Source organism: Natator depressus, chromosome 24, assembly GCF_965152275.1.
Source record: "Natator depressus isolate rNatDep1 chromosome 24, rNatDep2.hap1, whole genome shotgun sequence".
NCBI lineage: Eukaryota > Metazoa > Chordata > Testudines > Cheloniidae > Natator > Natator depressus.
The window spans coordinates 5,909,654-5,931,689 of record NC_134257.1 but is presented as its reverse complement, the minus strand read 5'-3'; the positions used below and the strand labels follow the sequence as shown (position 1 = coordinate 5,931,689).

General features: G+C 55.4%; 1 protein-coding gene across 7 annotated transcripts in view; it reads left to right on the top strand.

Annotated features, from left to right (window-relative positions):
- Positions 1–19,260, top strand: part of ITGA10 (integrin subunit alpha 10) — a 61,568-nt gene extending 42,308 nt beyond the window's left edge. For 3 of the 7 annotated variants that reach the window (XM_074938948.1, XM_074938946.1, XM_074938949.1), the window contains 21 exons: positions 20–93; positions 634–778; positions 1,802–1,950; positions 3,117–3,260; positions 3,782–3,985; positions 5,536–5,666; positions 6,193–6,359; positions 6,467–6,609; positions 7,836–7,949; positions 8,705–8,790; positions 9,184–9,325; positions 9,537–9,629; positions 10,416–10,492; positions 11,255–11,344; positions 12,211–12,295; positions 12,867–12,980; positions 13,321–13,419; positions 14,466–14,579; positions 15,425–15,523; positions 16,520–16,633; positions 17,742–19,257. In XM_074938948.1, the coding sequence (XP_074795049.1) occupies positions 20–93; positions 634–778; positions 1,802–1,950; positions 3,117–3,260; positions 3,782–3,985; positions 5,536–5,666; positions 6,193–6,359; positions 6,467–6,609; positions 7,836–7,949; positions 8,705–8,790; positions 9,184–9,325; positions 9,537–9,629; positions 10,416–10,492; positions 11,255–11,344; positions 12,211–12,295; positions 12,867–12,980; positions 13,321–13,419; positions 14,466–14,579; positions 15,425–15,523; positions 16,520–16,633; positions 17,742–17,795 (2,438 nt within the window). In that variant the 3' untranslated portion in view covers positions 17,796–19,257. Of the gene's footprint in view, positions 1–19; positions 94–633; positions 779–1,801; positions 1,951–3,116; positions 3,261–3,781; positions 3,986–5,535; positions 5,667–6,192; positions 6,360–6,466; positions 6,610–7,835; positions 7,950–8,704; positions 8,791–9,183; positions 9,326–9,536; positions 9,630–10,415; positions 10,493–11,254; positions 11,345–12,210; positions 12,296–12,866; positions 12,981–13,320; positions 13,420–14,465; positions 14,580–15,424; positions 15,524–16,519; positions 16,634–17,741 lie in introns of all 7 variants that reach the window. The other 4 variants (XM_074938945.1, XM_074938944.1, XM_074938943.1 and 1 more) reach the window with 4 other exon arrangements.
- Positions 19,261–22,036: the final 2,776 nt, after the last annotated feature.

Below are 22,036 nucleotides of genomic sequence, written 5' to 3'. Positions count from 1 at the left end.
CTCTCCCCCTCCCCACCAGGGACGCATGGATATAATGAAAGCTCCTTTGAACTGGAGATGTCCCAGATCGGCTTCTCAACCCACCTGCTGGAGGTAAGGCTCCTGCCGGTTGGCTTACAGAAGCCTAGCCATGCAGGGCTAGAAGGGATCTCAAAATCATATCATCCATCCCTTTGCAATGAGGCAGATTAAATTAACCTCCAATGTGCTTGGCGCTGTACATTCAAAGGCTATCCCTGTCCTTGGAGGCCTTACCATCTAAAGAGACGAGACAAAAGTGAAACAGGAGCAGAGAGAGGGGAAGAGACCTGCAGAAGGTCACCCAGAGAACCCAGGCCGCCTGCAGGCTAGTCAGGTGTCCCAACTACTGGACCACGTTGTCTCCTTATATCAGTCACTGCCTGCTTCTGTTACAAGGGACTTCTCTAGAAAGCAATTGCAGAAGTGGAAAGTTATCCTAATAGCCTCTCCTCTCTGTGCATCAGAATCCCCTTTCCACTGAGGAGCAGCACAAGGCACTGACTGTCTTCCGGGGGACCTGCAAAGGGGAATGTAAATTGGGCTCGTGGCCAAGGGATTGGCGTAACAGAGACATCACTGTTTCCCATCTTCTCTCCTCCATGCCCCTGCCAGGATGGGATCCTCTTTGGCACCGTGGGGGCGTACGACTGGGATGGGGCTGTCCTCAAGGAGAGCAGACACGGCCGGGTCATCCTGTCCCGGAAAGCCTTCGAGAAGGAGTTTCCGCTGGAGCTGAAGAACCACGCGGCCTACCTAGGTGAGGTGGTGCCGTCAGCCCGAGCCCTCTTCTCCCGGGGCTGAGCAGCCTTGGGTTTCTATGTGACCCTTGGGGGAGGAGCCAAGTGCCTAGGGCACATGGGTTAGAAATGTCTCATGGGCTGCAGGGCGTGGAATGTCTCAAGGGGCTGTAATGGGCTCAGTAATGGGCTGTAGATCCCATCTCCTCTAGGTTGCCCGGCCCAACACAAGGGCCAAATTTCCCGAGGGGGTTAGGTGCCTAACTCACGTAGATACTCTTGAAAATCCTTCTCTGCGCTGACCTGCATCTTTAGGTGCCTAAATGGCTTTGAAAACTGGGCCCTAAGCCGGTGGGATTTATTACTTGTATTGTGGATGCGCCTGGGAGCCCCAGTTATGGGCCAGGACCCCCTGGCGCTGGGAGCTGTATAAACAGAACAAAAGGACAATCCCTGCTGGGTCTGGAAGCCATTGTTAGCTGCCAGCTGGCTTCTGTGACACAAGTGGGCAAGGTACCAGCTCTGATAGGCATGTGCCCCATGGCTGCCCATACCCTGGTTCTGTCAAAGTCAGGACGGCCCCGGAAAATCTGGGGCAGGGGGAACAATGCATGGGAAACACATCTCTCCATGGGCCCCAGAGGAAAAGGAGAGCTGGCTGGCTCTAGAGGACTAGGCCGGGGAACAACTCTGTGCCTTTAGTCACTGTCTTGTTAATTTCTTTTTATTTGCATTATGGTGGCACCTTGCAGCCGCCCATGGTGCAAGGCGCTGTACAAACACAGACCAAAGAAACAGTTCCTGCCCCGTTCTTCTCTCTGGAAGGGTCATCTTCAGAGTAACGCCCCTGGAAGCAGTGCCACAGATCAGTAAAACCCACTTCTCTGTGTCAGCCTACCAAACCCCAAGACTGGCCAGCTGCCTGCCCCCCGTCCCAGGAACCCACGGCCTGCCCTGTAGAACAGCCCTGATGTTCTCTGCAGTGTAGAGTGTCTCAGGGTGCCAGAGGCAGAGCTGACGGGGTCCCCCTCTCTCTGTGACAGGTTACGCAGTCTCCTCGGTCCGGCTCCGGAACGGGAAGTGTCTCTACGTGGCGGGGGCTCCGCGTTTTAAGCACAAGGGGAAGGTTATCCTGTTCGAGATGAGCAACAGCGGGCGGGTGGTCATATCCCAGGCCCTCGCTGGGGAGCAGGTAGGGGCCGGGCAGCCAGGATGGGGTTGGGCTGAGCCTGTCTCTCTAGTCTGTCTCCGCTCCTCCCGTGACTTGCCTGTGAATCCAGAGCCTGTGGCATCGGGGATGAGTTACAGAAGCAGGGCGGAAAGCGCGGGCTGTTCGAACCGGGCAGGAGACAGTTTCCCCAGCCCAGGAATATTTCTGAGAGGTCGATGTTTTTTTCCCATCTCGAACTGGGATGAACTCTTAAAAATAGCCACAAACCAGAAACCTGCCATTTTCTGCCTTCCGGGGCCATCCAAACATTGCCTTTCCATTTTGCCCTCTGCCCCAGCTTTTTTCCGCTCTAATCAGCTTAAACGTCAGACTGAAAAGCCACTTGGCACTGGAAAGCTGGAAAAGGCCAGCGAATGCTGGGAGAATGCTGACACCCCCCCCCCCGCCACACACACACACACACACACACACACACACACACACACGGTCTTCGAGTCAGATTTCCTTGAGCCCGACCCTGCTTCAGGACCAGGTTTGGGGTTCCGGGAAAAAAGCATTCGGTGAAAAATTCCCACCGTGCACCATTGCACGTGCGAGCGTATAAAAAAGGGGGTCGCCCCGCTCGTGGTGACGCATCACTCTGAATGATACACCCCTTTCTGCCCCCATTAATGCCACATACACAGAGATGATTTCTCATGAGGATACATTTACGGCTGCTCTGGCTCGTGCTGGTAAAGTTACACACAGTGTCACCTAGTGGCTGAACATTATAATGCAGTTTTCCATTCCATTCCACCCCCCCTTCCCAACCATTATCTCCCAAAGAGGGGCAGGTTAGTTTGGGGCTTTGTCTGCATGAGGAAGTGGAACTGCTTTAACTGATTTGTTTTAAACCGATGTCAGCTAAATCTGTGCAAACCCATTTTGACTCAGAATCAACTGAAGTTAAACCAGTTTATGTCTGGCTTAAACAGAGCGTCTACACGGCTTCTGGCACCAGTTCCAGCTTTAGTTAATTCAGCACCAGTTGTTAAACTGAGGCCACATCTGGGTGTAGACAAGGCCTGAGCGGTGCAGAGAGCAAGGCTGGCATTGAGCATGCTGGGGAGGCAGGAAGATGAGGGTTTGCTGCCTCCCCACCCCCACCCCCACCCCCACCCCGCCCCAATCTACCCTCTTTGCAGATTGGCTCGTACTTTGGTAGCGAAGTGTGTCCTGTGGACGTGAATGGGGACGGAATCACGGACGTCCTGCTGGTCGCTGCCCCAATGTACTTGGGAGGTCAGAACAAAGAAACAGGCCGGGTCTATATCTACAAAGTCGGCCAGGTAAATTCCAGCGCCCACCCTACCTGTCTCCCTGGGCGGGTGGGGTATTTGTCCTGCTGGTTTGCCAGGGGGAAGGAATGGGAATGCAAGCCTGCAGAGGGGGAAGAGAAGCAGACCCCCACCCTGCACCCCGCAAACAGACATGCTCTCTGCTGTAGCTCTGCTCCTGCCGTTTTAACACCATACCCCGGGATGTCGGCAGGGGGGATTGAACCTGGGGCCTCTCCGTTTTAAAGCACGGGTTTCTACGTCCTGAGCTAAAAGACCAGCTCTGGTAGCAGGCTCCTGGGCCTCTAGATGTGGTTCTGCCGCCCCTCGTGGGGCGGGGGAGGGCAGGACAGGACAGAGTGGGAGTGGCTAACTCTGTAGTGGGCTGTTGTAATTGCTAGGGCTAGCCACAGGAGGGCGACATGCTCAAAGGCTCCCGGTAGACATGGCCGGGGGCCGGGCAGGTGCAGAGGGAGGCTGAATCTGGGCTTGGAGGGCGTAAAGGCCCTTTCGCTTCCTTCCCCACACCCCAGCTGCTCCTGACGTTCAGCGGGACCCTGCATGCTGCCAAGAAGCCCCAGGACTCTCGCTTCGGTTACTCCCTGGCAGCCGTGCCCGACCTCAACCACGACGGCTTTAACGACGTGGTGGCGGGAGCGCCCCTGGAGGATGACCACAGGGGAGCAGTGTACGTTTACCATGGCGCCCGGGGCACCATCCTGCCGCAGTACCAGCAGGTCAGTCACTTGGGCGAGTGGGTGGGTGCCTGGCCAGGGCTGCAGCTCTTTAGAAATAACCCAGCCCTGTTAAGGAGGATTTAGTTCCAGAGACTGGTATGATCCTAAAATCAAGCCTTCCATTACACTAGGACCTACTGTAAACAAGTGGGTTAAATGATGTTAATAATGGATGGATAATGTCATGCCAGGTTTACAGCTATCTCTAGCCCCTGAGGAGCTCAAAGTGCTTTGCTAACATTAATTAATTAAAGTATTTTTGCCCCTTATCCTCAAGGGAGCTGGGTAATGATAACCGCTATTTTTCGGATGGGGAAACTGAGGCACCGGGAGGGGCCATGACGTGCCCCAAGTCATAGCCTAAGTCAGTGGCAGGGGTGGGAACAGAACGCAGAAGTTCTGACTCCTGGTGCCCGCCCCCCTCTGCTTCCCTCCTGGTGCTGGGAACAGAATCCAAGAGTCCTGAGTCCTCCCCGTCCCACCGGCTCTAACCACTAGACCCTCCCTCCGCCCACCTGCCACAGGCACCTTTCCTCCACCACCAGTCCCGACAAATTCCCAGGAAACCATCCCGTGTTCAATATCTGGGCCCAGATGCTCAAGAGTATTTAGGTGCCTAACTCTTATTGATTTCCATAGGCGAGGATCTGGGCCCTTGCTGCAGGGGTCCCACATGGGGGGACACTGGGGGAGGAATTAGCTAGCCCCAATTTTGCAGGGTGGTGTTAGGAGTGAGGGCTGAATAAAGAGCCGTGGGGTTTTGTTTGTGACTGAGCTGCCCCCTGGTGGCAGATGGCACCAAAATCCTCTCGACTCACTCGCTTGCCCTGTGGCTAGACCCCTTGGGGTGCCAAAGGATTTTCCTGCGCTCAGATTCAGCACAGAGTCGGGTTGGGGGGTTGCCCATCATGCAGCAGCTTGTCTGGTCCAGCGAGGGCAGTTTTTGGGTGTCCCAGGAGGTGACCATGTCCCCTTGCCCTGGGAAAGAGACAGGGCTCCAGGCTTAGAAACACCAACAGGGATTCTTACCTGCTGGCCAGGCAGAGACTCTGGGATCTCCCAGCTGGAGCTCCTGGGGGAGGAGGGTGGGTGGGCTTAAAGCTACCTTGGGGGTTCTCTGGGTGCTGGTCCAGTGCCTGGCACAAGTCAGAGCAGCCTGGATCTCCCTGAACATCTTGCTGGCTCCCCAGGGGGCTGGCGCTAATGGGCCTTAGGCTGTTGTTATTACTACATCGGAGCGCCCAGAAGGTAGGGCCCCATTATGCTGGGTGCTGCATGGACACCTAGTTTGAGATGCTCTCTGCCCCAAAGAGCTTGCCAGACAAAGGATGGGTGGGGAAACTGAAGCACAGAACAGGACAGTAGCCTGACCCAGATCACCCAGCAGGTTAGTGACAGAGCTGGGAATAGAATCCAGGCCCCCTGAGTCCCCGTCCGGTGCTCTAACCACTAGCCCACGCTGCCTCTGGGGAGAATGAGTTAAACTGGGGTGTTCCTGTGGTGCCCAGGCCGTTGTTCCACCTGTGACTAACTCCCCACTTACCCGCCAGCGGATCGAAGCCTTGTCCCTCCACCCGAGTCTGAGCTACTTCGGCCGCAGCGTGGACGGGCAGATGGACCTGGACGGGGACGAGCTGGTGGACTTGGCTGTCGGGGCCCAGGGAGCTGCCGTGGTGCTGCGGTGAGTCGCTCCCCCGCGTCACGGAGGGGCCGAGCGGGACAGGTGGCGAGTGCGTCGGACCAGCCGATGGTCGTGGCACTTTCCAAAGGAGCTCAGGGTCGTTATCCCCATTGTACAGATGGGGAAACTGAGGCACAGAGGGGGGGGAAGTCACTTGCCTGAGGTCGCCCAGCGGCTGGTCTGGTCAATAGAAGGCAGGTCTCCTGAGGCCCAGTCTAGTGCGCTAACCACTAAGCCACGCTGCCTTAGCCAATGCAGGGCAGGAGGCGTGGAGGGAGGCTCCCAGTGCAGGGGTGAGTCTCGCGGGGCGGGGGGCAGTTCCACCCACCTTCAGGCCTCTTTAGGGGGGCTGAGTACCCTAGAGGACCCGGGCATGAAGAACCGAGTGTCCTGTTCTAGCTTCCCTGTGTGCTCGTTTCCCCTGCGGCTGGACAAACCGATGCAGAGGGAGGGCTGAGCTGGCCCTGTGAGAGGCCGGGGCACCCTAGGGATCCAGGGTCTTGAACGTGTGGTCCCCGGGGGCCAGGTCGCGGAGGATCGTCCAGGTCAACGCCTCGCTGGCCGTCAACCCCACCTCCATCAACGTGCTCCAGAAGAACTGCCAGAGGCAGGGCAAGGATTCTGTGTGCGTCACGGCCACCGTCTGCTTCCGCGCCTCCTCCAGGTCCCCGGGCCGGGGGGACAGGCATTTCGGTGAGTGCCGCGGGGCCCCGGCACCCGCCCCCGGCTTTGTACGCGGTGCCGTGGGCCCGCGGCGAGTGCCGGGACTCCGGAGTGACTCCGCCCCCTTGTCGGCGCAGGGATCAAGTACAGCGTGTCTCTGGATGACCGGAAGTTCGGCACCAGGGCCGTGTTTGACGACACCTCCCAGAAGCTGGTGCAGAAGCGGCTCCGAGCCAGCGTGGGGAAGGCAGCCTGCCAGCCGCTCCCCTTCCACGTGATCGTGAGTACAGGGGGCGCTATGGGAGGGGTAGGAAGGGAGGGATGGAGCATCCTGCCTCCTGCTGTACAGCATCAGTATTACAACAGCGCCCCCTGCTGCACACAGACCGAGGCTACGCTGCACTGCAAGCAGAGGGGTTATCTGCCAGCAAACACCGGCTAGCGGATCAAGTGCGTACTCAGGGACCTGGCTGCGGCTTCATTGCTATTACTACCCGAGCCGGCTCAGGTACGGGTCTGTCTGCCTGTGCTGCAGTCGTGCAGCGTAGACAGACCCATAGCGAGAGACGGTCCCTGCCCTTTGGGAGCTGGCAGTCGAAAGAGTGGGAGGGGAAACAGAGGGACAGAGCGGGGAAGCATCTTGCTCCAGGTCTCCTGAGCCCTAGCCCGGTGCTCTACCCACTAGATCACACTGCCTCCCTTAGGACTGCCTGATCCTTCTTGCTCTACACGCCATTGCCCAATGGGGGGCGCTGTCCTTCCCTCCCGGGATCAGAGCATTTGTCCTCCTATTTGGGTTTCCTCCTGCAACTGATCCCATCTTTGAGCTACCTGGCCCGGGAGTTATTTATTGACTTGTTCTGGATTTAGACTTAAAATAATCATGAGGCCTGGCTTGGGCTCCAGGCCCGTTAGCATAACGAATGATTCAGTAAATACAATTAAACATAAGCCTCAGCAGCCCGAAAATGGTCCGTGTCACAGGGGCTCAGCCAGCCACCAAGCCTCCTGATTCTGGGGTCCAGCCCGCTCCAGGACACTGCTCCAACGGGGGCCTTTTGCAGCATCACCAAATGTGGGTTATTTTGGACCACAGCAGGAGCAAGTTCCAGGCTCCCAGCGAATGCCCGGGTGACAGTCCCCTCTTTTATAACAAGGGGGACCCAGCTTGGAGAGCCCTGCTGTTCCCAGCTACGGGAGTACGGCCCGGGGAGAGAAGGGCCAGTCTCAGGCCACTTAGGGACCTGTAAGTCACGTCACCTCCAGTTACATGGATCCCACCATTGGCCTAGCCAAGCTAGCCTGCCTCCAGCTATGGCTAATATAGGATGCTTCGGAGGAAGTTGATCTCCTCAATCCCATAATGCCCTGGGGGAAGTGTTTCCAGACCCTCTTGCTGAAGCATGGGGTCCAGCGGGTCTCAAGCAAAGCTGGCATCCTCCCCAGGGGACGGTGGGTGGCTAAGGAATCCCGTCTCAAAAGCTAGCCTAGGTTCCTTCCTCCCAGCAGGACACGACGGACTACCTGAGGCCGGTCAGCATGATGGTGAAGTTCGCCCTGAGCGATTCTGACCCAGGCCCCGTGCTGGATGAGAGATCGTCCACCACTGTTAAGAAGCTGGTGAGCCCTTGACCTGTCCCTTTGCTCCGGGTCATTAACAAGCCGCTGTGTTGCTGGGCGTCCGGGATCCCACCTCCTGGGATTGGGACCTGGGCAAGGCTTTCGTTACGGCCACTTTAAACCTTGCTTCCCCTTCCCTGCAGTTGGCACTTGCCTTGGGGGCTGGATAGCACCTTCTGTAGACAGCAGAAAGGGGCGGGGTCGCCTCCAAAACCACAGAGAGATGTGGAGGACGAAACTAACATCGGAAGGTGCCCTTGGGAAATGGATCCCAGTAGCCTGTGGGCTCTTCTAGACTCATGCGTGTGGTTCTAGATTCTCCGTTGGTGTGTGGGGCGCTCAGTTCTAGACTCTGGCAGTCTTGGTGTGGTTTGAAATCTAGTCATCTAGTCTCCTGTGCGCTGTAATACTTGGGTCTACATTCAGCGGCTGGGTTGAGTGTGCGGGTGCTGGGCGGGTCCAGCCTGTGACACAGAGGAGCTCAGATGAGATGATCCCTTCTGGCCTTAAACTCTATGGCTCAGAGCGTTCCCCGTGCGTCTCCCAACTGCCCTGCTGCTGAAGGCTCTGCGGGAGGAAGAGGATGGGGCAGACTGAGTTAGGTGGGGCAAAATGTGTTAGCTCGAATCCTCTTCATCTACTCCAGCCACGGGCGCGAGCCGGCCGCCTTGCAGACAGCCTCCCCGCCCCACGCTGATGTCGGATAACAGCCCAGCGCCCAGTGGCCAACAGTGACCCCTCTCCGTTGCTTTCAGATCCCTTTCTTCAAGGACTGCGGAGAGGACAATGAGTGCGTCACAGACCTGGTGCTCCAGGCTAGCATGGATCTCGCCGGCTCCAGGTATGGCAACCCTGGGAACAGAGCGGCCTGGGGTCTATTCTCAGCTCTCCCACGGACTTACAGGGGCCCTTGGCCCAGGCACTGTCTGCGCTGAGCCTGGCTTCGCCCGAGCCGCAGGAAGCTTTGCGAGCCCTAAAGGACGCGTGGAGATGGATGCAGAAAATGGTGGCCCTTTGTCCTCCTCTAGAGGCCAGTCTGTGTATAGAGGATTGTCAGTCCCAGCCAGAGGATGAGCTCTCCAGCTGAGGTAGCAGGGGCTTTAGATCACGAGGTTGCGGGCTCAGGCCTCGCCCCAGGCATGTCTCACTGCCCCGGGAAGGACGGCGCAGCAGCTGCCTGGCCAAAGCTGCCCCCCGGTCTGACGCTGAATTGTCATCGCCTTTCCCGTTTCAGGCAGAAGCCGCACGTTATCCGCAAGGGGAAGAGGAAGGTTCTGGTGGACGTGGTCCTGGAGAACAAGAAGGAAAATGCCTACAACGCCAGCCTCAAGCTCGGGTTCTCCAAAAACCTCCACTTCTCCAGCCTCTCGCTCAAGGTGGGTCGCAGGGGCTGGAGGCGGGGGACCGGCGGGGAAGGGATGGCACGTTGCGGAGGGCAGCGCACAGAAGTGAGGCTGGGCTGGGCTGGAGCACTGGTCCTCCCAGTCCCATACGTGCCTCCAGCCCGGGCGAGGTCGGGCCCATCCAGCCCGGCTCGGTGATGGAGGGAGGGAGCAGAGATGGTGAAGGGGTCTTCTGTTCCCGCAGGGGGAAACCCAGGTGAAGGTGGAATGCAGTGCCCCCTCCCCGCACACCCGCGCCTGCAGCGTGAGCTACCCCGTCTTCAGGTCCATGGCAAAGGTGAGTCTGGCCGAAGCCCTTATTGTCTTCGCGCTTAGTCAATTCGTACGGCTGGTTAAAGGGCCGAGAGCCTGGCTCGTGCCCCCCCCCCAACTGCTTTCCTAACCCGTAGCTTCCTTTCTGTTCCAGCCTTAGCCCCCTCCTGCACTTTCTGCCCATGCCCCTCAATCCCACCCGCAGCCCCCTGCTCTTCCAGCCCTGGGTTCCACCTCCCACCTCTGCCGATGCCCCTCAATCCCACCTACGGCCCCCCTCCCCCCGCTATCCCAGTCCTTACTCTTCTCCCCCGCAGGCTGGTGCAGGGGGGATTCAGTGGCTGCTGGGAGGGTGGGGTATGAAACTGTCCTCTGTGCCCCCCCTTGGTTTACGCAGGTGACAGGCTGGCTTATTAACCCATTGTGGCCCAAGGCGCTCCTGAGCCCGCCGGGCGTGGCAGTTGATCTGGCAGGCGGCCAGGCGGGGGCAGGAAGGAAAGGGGCTGGAGCTAGTGGGACGCAGAGGCACATGCCTGGCAGGAGAAGCAGCTGGAACAAGGGAGGGCAGAGGAAATAATTAGACCTAACAACTAGCTCTGCCCCCTGCTACCGCTGTCACTGACACCATTGCAGCAAACTGGAGCCTTGGAGACTGGAGCGGCTGCTGAAAACAGGACCTCCCCCTCCCGCCTATCCCCTCCTGCACCCAGTGCTCTCGTCTCCATGTCCCCCCCAGTGCTGGGCATGGCCCATGCCAGGTTGCAGCCGAGGCCAGGCAAGGGGCTGGGCTGAAAGCTCTGCTTTTCCCCAGGTGGCGTTCCTGCTCGAGTTCGAGTTCAGTTGCTCCTTCCTGCTCGACCGAGCGCACCTGAAACTCACGGCCAGCAGGTAAGAGCGGCCGGCCAAACTGACCCTCCCCGGCCCGCTGGGCTAACAGGCTAGTTGGTGGGGGTGTGTGTGTCACACCTCCATGTGTCAGCTGATCGCCACCAAGGAGCGGACAAGGCGCCAGTCTGGGACGCGGGACAGCTGGGTTCGATTCCCCGCTCAGTCACAGGCTCCTCAGGCAGGTCACTTTGGGCCCAGATCCACAGAGGTAGCGAAGGTCCTAACGCCCACGGATTTCACTGGCACCACTGCAGTGGCTGTTCGGCGCCGAAAAGCTTGTGTGGAGCTGGGCCCTGCCTCGCAGAGGGGCTTGGAGAGTAAAGATAGCGAGGGGCGGTGGTGAGGAGAACCGCCAATCCTCATCCGGCCTGGGGGAGCTCAGCATCACACGTTAGCTGCTGCTGGAGGCCAGGTGCTGGCCCCAGGCTTGAGGAGAGAAATCTCGGCCCCCGGGACATCATGTTGGCTGGAGCCCACCCGCTCCCATGTTTTTCTTTACACAGATTGTTTTTTGGGGGCGGGGGCTCAGGACCCTGGTACAATTGTCCCCGTTTGTTCCTCCTACATCAGCCCTGGCTGGCCCTGATGGGCCAAGCATCTGATTCAGAAATGCAAAGGGGGCATTTGCCTTAAATCTCTCACCTATTGAGTGGGAGAGATCTGACCAGGAACAGAGCCTTTCACCAAGGCTGGGCAGCTGCTAGGAACTGGGGTGGGGTACGTGAGCTGGCCGCTGTAATGATCCGCTCTTCTTCCTCCCAGCGACAGCATCGAAATGAACGAGACCCTACACGATAACACAGTGCAGCCCTTCACCTACGTCAGCTACGAGCCCGACCTCTTCCTCTCCAGGTGAGCCTGTCTGGGGGAAGCTGATCCAGGCAGAGAGGCGAGAGGTGGCGGTGGAGTGTTGTCATGGGATTAAAGCAGCCAGAACCCGACCTTGTCCACACGAGAAACTGGCACAGCTTTACAGAGGTGAAGTCAACCCGGTTTAGTTAAGCCCTGTGTCTGTAGAGGCTCTCAACCTGGTTTAAGAGCGTGTGGTTGAGTTTAGACCTGTTCCGAATTAATCCTGATTTGAACCCCAATGAGCGTTCCCACCCCAGCTGTTTGCACTGGTAGAACTAAGCCGGTTTGAAGGTGCACTGTAAGTTAAGCTGGGGCACCCCTCTCATTGCAGGCGGGGAGGGGACCCCCGATGCTGAGTCCAAGGTGATGGCGGGGGGGGGGGGGGCAGCTAATAGATCATGTGCTACCTCCCCAGTCTGGCCCTGCTGCTGGTAGGCGTAGGGAAATCCATCCACCCACTAGGGGCTCCCAGAATCTCAAGCAGTCTCCAAATGGCTTGGGCGAGGGCCAAGCCCCAGGGAAAAAGTGGCCAAGAGATTCCTGCAGACTTGGCTTCCTGGCCAATTAGATGCCTGAACCCCAGCCCCAAACGCGCCTGTTTGCAACTGATCAACCCCAGCAGGAGGACACATTGTTGCTCCTTCCCATTCCCAGGGGATAAATCAGGGGTTCCCTGCCCCACAAACCAGGTTAGTAGGGACTCTTCTGACAGTGCTCCCCTGCCCCCAAATTAGTGCAGGGTCCCCCAGTCCCCAGCAGCCCCTGTGATATGGGGGCTAGGGGTGTCTGGAGACAGCAGGGTCCGGGCACTAGGGGACGATCTGCTCTGCACCACGTCACCCCCCAGTCATGCCGTGTCCCCGCAGCGAGGCCATCCTGAACCGCTACGAAGTGCATCCAGCGGGCACCTTCTCCAGCAGCGTCGGGCCGGAGTTCAAGACCACCATCAAGGTACCAGCAATTGTGGGGAAGGAGCAGCTCCTCCCAAGATACCGAGGCAGTGGGGGATGGCTCCAGCAGATTCTGGGCTTGGTTGGGGTGCGGGGGGCCCTACAACAGCTCTTGGGGCTGGGGTTAGATCACGTCGGATCCCCTTCCAGACATGCCCCTGGGAAAACCCCACCTGGAAGAGAGGGGACCCCTTAGGAGTAAAGCATGGCCCCTTGGAGAGCTCTGGGGTCTTTGAACTCCAGGGCTCGCCCATCCGAAACACCTTGGGGTGGGATCGCCTTAATGAACCGAGCCCAGGGCTCCAATGGAGGGTTTGTCTAGCAAGGTGCATAGAGCCTCGTAGCGTCGAGCTGTCACGGAGCAGGTGCTAGGTGCTGTACAAATACATAAGCCAATTGGCCCTGCCCCTCAAGAGCAAACAATCGAAGGCGATCTCCTCTGGGCCGTTCCAGGATCTTTCTTGGACAGCTGGTGCATAGACCTCAAGCTGAGGCTGGGTGGCTGCTTAGGGTTGGCACTACGAGGAGCTGGCCCCTGCCCTTTGAACAGCATTGCTCCCATCTCCCTACAGGTCCAGAACCTTGGCTGCTACGCGGTCAGGAACCTCTCCGTCAGCATGTACCTCCCTGCCATGGCCTTCCGGCGCAGCTACTTCCTCTCCATCACACGCATCATCGCCGACAACGTGAGTCCTTGGCCTGCGAGACAGAGGCAGGCGCAGTCCTCTCCCCCCGGGCCAGCCCTCAGCCCTTCCCCATGTGCGAGCAGCTGCTAGACCCGCTCAGCTCCAGCTGGGAGCATGGGCTGAATGGGCTCATGGGTCAAGTTCTCTGCTGCTCTCCATCGTTGGTGCTTCTGCACCTCAAATAATTGAAAAGAGAAAAGGGGGCAGATCTGGTAGGATCCCCGGCCCTGCAAAGGGCTGTCTGTCTGTCTGTTCAGCGCCAGCCCCCACAGCCCCCCTCTAGTCCATACTTGTACCAGGCCCTGTAGTGACCACACTGCCATGTGCTGTCTCATTCAAGGTTACCTGTGTCGTGCAAAACCTGACGGAGGCGACGCTACGGAGCCAGGCTGGAGTGATTCCTATTCACCCTGAAGATCTCTTGCAGGCAGACAGACTGGTGAGTGGCATGGCACCATCAGGCAGCGCCAGCGGCCCTACTGCCGTCACACAGGGACCTCAAATGAAGCAGGGACGGGCTTGATCCATGCTTGGAGGGGACACCTCCCCCAAATAAAGCTTGGGTGTGCCAAAACTGGGACAGTCCATGCAGAAGGGGGTACTCTCCCCTGGGAGGGTGGGGGGAGGGGTGTCAGCAGAGCTGAAGCCGGTGGCTGTGGAATACCGGAGGTGCTATCCAACTCAACCAAGCCAAAGTGGCAGCTTGTGCTCATCTGAAGAGCTGGCGGACACCACTTCTGCCACCAACACCTTGGCAAAGAGCACCTGAGTATTGGTGTCCTGCCTGAATTCCAGCTCAGGTAATTTGTTTGGGCCTCAAATTCCCCCTGCTGTTGCTATGCCCTGCCACGCCTCTCCCCCACAAAACGATAATGGTTAGGGGGTGACATTGTTCAAAAACATCTAAGTCTCATTTTCTAAAGGGCCTGATCTGCAACCAGTGTTGATACCAGTTTAACGGTCTGTTAGCGGCATAGAGCGTCTCCACCAGACGCCGCAGCGGGCTTGGTACAGCTGGGCCAGGCAGCACTGTACGTATAGATGTGGCCATGGTGATTTAGCTATACCAGGCCAACCTCGAGAGTGGACATCGTGATGCCGGTATAAAGGTGCCATATAGCTTATTCCCCTTCCCGCATGGGAACAGCTAGACCAGTAGAAAGCTCCCCTGGAGCAGTATAACGGCGTCTGCACTGCAGCGGCTAGCTAAAATGCTAGAGAAGTTCTTGGGTATTTAGGGCGCAGAGCCTCAGGGGTCTTGTGGCACCTCTTTGAGGCTCTAGGCCTTAGAAGCTTAAGCACCACTGCGGGCAAGTGGGAGTTAGGTGCCCCCCAGTGATCTCTTTGCCATTCAACCAGCTATGTCCTAGTGCTGGCAGAGACATCCTCAGCCGTCTCACTTGTACTTGCCTAAGGTGATGGTGGGGTTGGCTGGCGCGAGTTTGGAGTGTGGCGCTCATGGCCCTGCCTCTGCTCCCCTTGCAGAACTGCAGCAACTCCTGGTGCCAGGTGGTCAGGTGTGAGCTGGAGCAGCTGGAGAAGAACACGGAGGTGTCCATCCACCTGCTGAGGGTGATCCACAACGACTTCTTCAGGAGGGTGAGTGCGCCCAGATATTGTGCCTGCGGAGGGGGGAAGCTACAACGGCCAGTGTCCCAACCCGCGTCTCTAACACACATGGCCGCATCGTACTGGCCTACCCCCCTGGACTAGCAGTACTGGGGCAAGCAAGAGTAGCTAGATCCATTACTGTAGTCATTTTTGAGAGCAGCCGTGTAGTCGAGTGGATGTGGGAGAGCCGGGTTCTGTTCCTGGCTCTGCCAATGATCTCTCCCCTCCCACCTTTTATCTAGACTGGATGCTCAGTGGGGACCCGGGACAGTTTCGCCCTATGTGGCTGCAGCACTCAGCACGCTGGAGTCTCAATCTTGGCTGAGGCATCTACTGTACCAAGAGGCAGCAGAGCAGGGGCTGGAGGTGCTGCTGGTCGAAAAGCTGTAATTTGTTCCCCCCGCACTGGAGTTTGCTTTTCTGCGCAGCGCTGTATCCATATGCCAGTTCCCTTTAAAAGACATGCTCCAATTAATTCAGGGGAATCCTAAAGGAGCTCCGACTAGTTGACCACAATAGTCCCTCATTTTCGATGGCTTGTCTCCAGCACGGGGCTAGAGCAGCACCCGGGCCGCTGTAGCCCCGTAGGGTAGACGCACGCCACAGCGACAGAAGGGTTTTCCTATTGCTTGAGTAGCACCACCTCCCCAAGCGATGGCAGGCGCTAGGTCGATGGACGCATTCTTCCAGCACCCTAGCTGTGTCTACACCACATAGTTGCAGCCCCCAGGTGTGGATTTGTCACAGCCCCGAGGTCAACAGGGCTACGACCCTAAGTTTCTATCATAAACCAGGCCAGGCTGACCCCTGGCCCTTGTGACTCTTCCCAACAGGCTAAATTCAAAACCGTGAAAGTCATCAGCACGTTTGCACTTGTCGCCACGGAGAACAGCTTCCTCTTCCTTGAGGAGTCAGCGCACCGGCGAGAGGTAGCGGGTGGCGGGGATAGGGGTGGGCTTTGTAGCCCTCCAATGGGCCAGAGCAGGACACTTCCTAGGGAGCAATGGTTTTGGATTCTATTCCCTCCCTATAGCCCACCTTGGTCTAGGTCCACACGTACCAAGGCCCAGATCCTCAAAGGGATGGGGGAGTTAGACACCCAAATACCTGGGACAATCTGGGCCTTAAGCCTTATTTTCTTGTTCAGATACGGGCAAGGTGGCAAAAACAACAGGCTGCCCCTGCATGATTTCTGCCTGGGTTGGAACGGAGCAGTCGTGTGAGTGAAAGGTGAATTTGCCCGAGAGGCAGATGCTGCGTTAGATGTTCTCACAAGTCAAGATTTGGTCAAGACCGTTGGTGGCAAAAGACAGCGGGCTGAGTCCTTGAGCCCCGCGATTAGTGGGAGGGAAATCACCCTGGCATCATCTCAACGTGTGGGTGGCGTTTCTGGTGTGCACGCTCATTACCTGTTGTAGTCAGTAGCTGGCAAGGAGGAGCTAGGGGTGCAGAAGCCATGCGTTGCTTCTAACACTCATTCATAAGCTAGTCCATTCATAGGTCAGTTTGGGGAAGGAGAAAGGGTTAAATCCTAAGGGCAGGATTCTCATTTCTGCTAAGCCCCACTGCTCAAGGTAGACAAGCCTTATTCAGCACTGCCTGTGTAAATTCAGGCACTGCCACTTTACAAATGCCTTGGCAGCAGGGGTGGGACACACTTACTGAGAGTCAGGCACTAAGTGGCTTGCTGGAATGAGCCGGCCAATCTCTGGCTATGCTCTTCCTCACTTGTCCTGTGTAGTGGTGAACAGAGACTGTGCTCCACCCCAGAAGTGGCACTAGGTGAAGAGTCCTTACAAGATGTGCTCTGTTTAGGGTCTTACACCACACCCCTCACCGTGGCAGCTAATCCTCCTTAATGTCTCAATACCCAGCGTGGGCAGGGAAGTTTTGGCTGCTTTGCTTCTAACATCAACAGCTCTTTGCAGACAGTCCTGGAGATCATCCAGCCCAAGCGGATCCCCATCTCCTTATGGATCCTGATCGGCAGCAGCATCGGAGGGCTCCTGCTACTGGCACTGATAATATTCTGTCTGTGGAAGGTAGGCAGGCGGCAGTGTAGAAATGTAGCACAAACTTTGGTACACCAGGTGCTGTCCTGCTAACAAATGTCAGGGCTTCAAGGTTGGGGAGGATGGAAATGTTGCCCCAGAGACTGCGCCCTGAATGCCGAGGCTGCGTTACAGCGGAGGGTTTGATTTTCATTTCCACCACAGCTGCTTTTCAGGCCCCTTATGCTGGCAGAGCAAGGTAAAAAGGTGCCAGTGGGACTGTAACGGGGCCTTCGCGCCTCAAATGCTCAGGTTTACACAGGGGCACCAAAGAAAGTTAAACCACATTAATTAAACTAGTGATACCTCCTTAAATCCCTCTGAAGATGCTCTCATTCAGAATTACAGGGGCCTTAATTTGGTTTAGCTTAATTCACTTTGGAAATGCAAAGTTTAAATTTAACTCACTCCAAAGTGAATTAAGCTAAACCAAATTAAGGCCCCTGTAATTCTGAATGAGCACATCCACACAGGGATTTTATGGGGTTTCACTAGTCCGCTTTAGAAATTCACATCTGTAGTTAATTCATATTAATTTTTCTGAGTGGCCATGTGTGGCTGAGTCCTCAGGGACGCGAAGGCCCAGGATCAAGCTGGGGAAAGGTCAGGCAGTAGAGCCCATTTAAATGACAGATCCAGCAAAGGGAAGGCTGGGAGTTTGACCCCCACACTGCCTGCAGCTAGGCCACAAAAATGTAGTGAAGACTTCCCATAATGTAGTGAACCTGCAGGTGCTGTGGAGGATTCTGGGATACCTTCCCACAGTGCACCATGCCTTTAGCAACAGCATACTGCTGGGTGGACAACTGTTGTGACATGCCCCATATTTATCAGCATCTTCGGGCTGCCTCTTGCTGTCTATCTGCTGCGGGGACCACCCCTCCTTTCCTTTGGCTGCAGACTACAGGTCTTGGTTTCCTGGAGGGAGACTGGCAGGCTGGATGGGGTTAAACTCCCTTGCCAGGGAGCAGTGGGGGATCGTTATTTGACCCAGCCCCACCGCTGGTCTATTGCAGGTCCACAAGGCTTAATCACCACCTCCCTGGGAAACTTCACACTGATCTGTGAACTTCCTCTCCCCTCTGTTCTCTCTCAACAGCTTGGATTCTTTACTCACAAGAAGATCCAGGAAGAGGAGAAGGAGGAGCAGTGACATTGCAGGGGGCTGCCCTGCTCGGTTCCTTGCTACAACAAACTCACCGTCTCTCAAGTCCCACCACACTCTAGCCAATCCCCCCTGCCTCCGAGGAAGAGCAGCAGGGGCTGTGCTGAGGGGCAGAAGAGACCCGTACTCGGTTAGCCCATGAACATTTCCTTTGGCATGCCCGTGGCTCCGAGGACCTTACCACCTGTCTGTTTCTCACTGGTGCCACATGGGTTCCAGCAGTAGAACTAGCAGAAGATGGACCCCCTCCTGCTTGGGCTCACAACTCAAAAGATGGTGTGCTAGGGTTGGGGGGGGAGCATGCTAATCCTGTAATCCTGCTACTGCTCCTAAACTAGGTTGCATGAAGAATGCAGCTAGGTTCCCAAGTATTTTGAACCCAAAGGGACAACGGGGAACCTTACCAGCTACCAAAGCAGGCACAAAAACCACATCCACCAGCCAGCGTGGATCTCCCAATCAGCCACTCGACTCATCGGCCCAGGCCAGCTGAAATCAGAAAGACAACGGCGCCGTCGGATGCTGTCTTGTAGAAACTCTTTCCACCTCTCCAGCTGCAGTGTTCCCACTGCACTTTGAGCAATGTAGTCGTTGCAACTCGTAGCCAGCCGGGGCTTGTCAATAAAGTTTGCAGCGTGGTTTGTTAAGTCCTGTAAAGAGTTAAAATAAACCTCACCCCACTTGGTCCTACGGCAGATGCTGTTTTAAGAGGGTGCAAGTCCGGTCACTCAGCCATGTCCGCTCCCTCCTCCTTGGGGCTTCCCTTCACTTAGGGTGGAACAGCAGGAATGCCCTGAGCCTCCATTGCAAGAGTGGGGCCAACATTAGTCACTTGAAATGGAGCCAGGCTTAGCGGGAGTAGAGTGAGAAGCCAGCACCACAGAGGCTGCAGGGCTGGGAATTAGAGGAACCGTCTGCGTGAGCAGGACAGCTAGAACTAGGCAAGGGATGCCCCTGACCGCTCAGGGATCCACCGCTCTTTCCCCTTTCAGGAATGACTAATAGGAGCCACAGAGCACTCAGATGCAGATCCAGGTGATGCAACAACGGCCTGGGCATAAAGGTAAGGGGGCGGGGAAGACACAGCGTGTGATTAGAGAGAGTCTGGGGCTAGAAAATCCTCTGGCTGGAGCAGGCCGGGTAAGAAAGCATCACATCCCCAGCTACTGCTCCGTAGCTTCGCTGCCTCGGCCCTGTCGCTGGTAGAGCAGGATGTGAATCATTCCCCTGGAGCAAGCCTGAAGGCCAGAAGAGTGAGTTGCTTTGCACCTGCTGCATTTATCTCCAAAGGCAGAGGCCACAAAAGCCAAAAGGATCAGGGTTAAAAAGCCACCTGTTATCTCTGCTCAACCCCCTTAAAACCTGAAGGATGGAAAGTTCCTAGGACAGCCCCTGGACTGCAGTCTGCTCCAGCACTGAAATACACACCGATTTTTTCTGGACTCTAACCTGGACAAATAGAAAGTCCCCATGGCAAAGTGTAACCAGCTCCTCCTCTAAGCAGGTATTCAACCTCCACAGTCCATGCCCAGCCAGAGCTGAGACGGTTTTAGAGTGGGATGAATGTGGCGGACACGGATACAGACAGTAGATGGTCTCCTATAAAGCAGTTCAAAGAGATGCTCTTATCATTTGGTGCTAAAAATCATAGAACTGGAAGGGACCTCGAGGGGTCATCTGGTCCAGTCCCCTGCCCTTATGGCAGGGCTAAGTATTATCTAGACCATCCCTGACAGCTGTTTGTCCAACCTGCTCTTAAAAATCTTCAAGGATGGAGATTCCACAACCTCCCTAGGCAATTTATTTCAGTGCTTCACCACATTGACAGGAAGTTTTTCCTAATGTCCAACCTAAACCTCCCTTGCTGCAATTTAAGCCCATTCGTTCTTGTCCTGTCCTCAGAAAAATTGTTCTTCTTAACCTCTCCCTCCTTGTAACAACTTTTTATGTACTTCAAAGCTGTTATGTCCCCTCTCAGTCTTCTCTTTTCCAAACTAAACAAACCCAATTTTTTCAATCTTCCCTCATAGGTCATGTTTTCTTTAATCATTCTCGTTGCTCTCTCTCTGGACAATTTGTCCAAATCCTTCCTGAAATGTGATGCACAGAACTGAACACAGTACTCCAGTTGAGGTCTAATCAGTGCAGAAGAGAGCGGAAGAATTACGTCTTGTGCCTTGCTTACAATACTCCTGCTAATACTGCCCAGAAGGATGTTTACTTTTTTTGCAACAGTGTTACCCTGTTGACTCATATTTAGCTTGTGATCCACTCTGATCCCCAGATCCCTTCCCGCAGTACTCCTTCCTAGGCAATCGTTTCCCATTTTGCATGAGTATCATCACTGGGGAGGGATAAGAACAGGTGAGACAAATCCCTGTGTAGGATGGTCTAGGTATGCTTGGCCCTGCCTCAGCGCAGGGGGCAGGACTAGATGACCTCTTGAGGTCCCTTCCAGCCCAACATTTCTATGAAAGCTGAAGAGCTGCCTGCGTCAGATGCTGGAGACTGAAACTGAGCAGTAGCCAAATGGGGAAAGAGGCAAAATCATCAAGCAGCACCAATGTAAAGCAAAGGGGACTGTGTTTGGGTTTAATAAGCAGAGCTTTGCCACAAAGTAGTGTTTAGTGGAGTCACTTTCTAGCCTGAGGAGGTCAGATGCTGTCTGCATAAGGGGAATGACTAAGAAAATCTCCAAGGCCTTCTACCCACAGGAACATCCAGGCTTCAACAATCTGTATAATGCCCATGACCCTGTCCCCCCAAGGGTAGACTAAATCATGCAGGTGTTCACACTAACTGAACCCAAAGCAACCCCCCTGCATCTCCTGGTCTCCATTTCAGGGCAGCTGAATCCAGGCTAGTCCTGACTGTAGATTAAAGCCTTAATGGGGTTAGGTCCTGTAGCTGATGGGACATGATTTATAACAAAGGAACGAGCTGCAAGTTGGCAGATAGAAATGAGAGAGGACGACTGTCGCTAGAAAGGGAGTTAAGCAGTTACCCAAGTAGAGTGGCAACAACAGGAAGGCAGTGGGATCTTTCTGATGGGTAGTTAACCTTCTTCCACCTTTATAGGAATTGGACAATAGAGGTCACCAAAATAACCTTGCTCCTGACCTAAAGCTTCTGGAAAAGAGCACTTGTATCTCAGACGTTCATTTTTACTAATTCACAAACCCACGCACTCCAAAATGGAGCTTTCACACTAATCCATCCACTCAAAGCTTTCAAAGCCGACCCAACACTCCAACCACAGCGCCTATGGCTAAATATCCATTCTGTTTCAAATCTCTATTATGTTGTATTTTGCTAACAGGCGTATGAAGTATTCATACTAATTATAGAATCAACCATTAATACTAGACACGTAAAGTGCTTTACAAACAATGGCAACTACATCTGTCCAAAGGAGGAAAGGGAACATTTGGTGAAGTCACAGCCTTGATTTATTTCTGATTGCTTATTTGTGGCATACAGCAGTGTTGTGCTGGGTGCTGTACAAACACAGGACACAAAGAAGAGCCAATTCACAAATTTCGCTTGCCCTAGGACTCCCACTCACACGTGCATTAAAGAGGTTCCGTTGTTTAACAACCACTTCTTGTTTCCCCCTCCCTCTGTTTGTGCCTTTGCCAACTCAAAGGAAAATCTGATCCCTTCCATCTGCACTGAATACAAAACCAAGCAAATCTGTGTCTCTGCTGCTGGAGCAAATAAAACATTCATGAAAAGAGGATGTATTCTTGTGGCTTCCCTTTGAAAAGCAGGCCATACAAACAAGCTCTGAAGAGAGTCTCTCTAAACGTGGGCTAAAATCCACCACTAACCTCCAGGCTGCAATCTCCTGCCTGTGTAGTAAGCAAATCAGTCTTTCCAGCTTCTGCAAAATCAAACAGTGCCCACTTCTTGCCACCTATATGATGCTGGCTGCCAAGAGGCTCCTTTGAATGTAGCTTTTGTTTTGGCTTGTGCAATTCTTCCAGCAGGTTTAAGATGACAATCATTAGCAGCAGCTTGGGGAAAGAGAGAGAGGGGACCGGATCCCAACTCTCAACAGGCAGGCAGCATAGCGTAGTGGACAGCCCACTGGGCTAGGACTCAGGAGACCTGGATTCTATTCTGTACTCTGCCACTATCCTGGTGGGTGACCTTGGGCAAGTCACTTTACGCCTCCGTGCCTCAGTTTCTCTGTAAAAGAGGGATGACACTGGACCTCCTTTGTACAG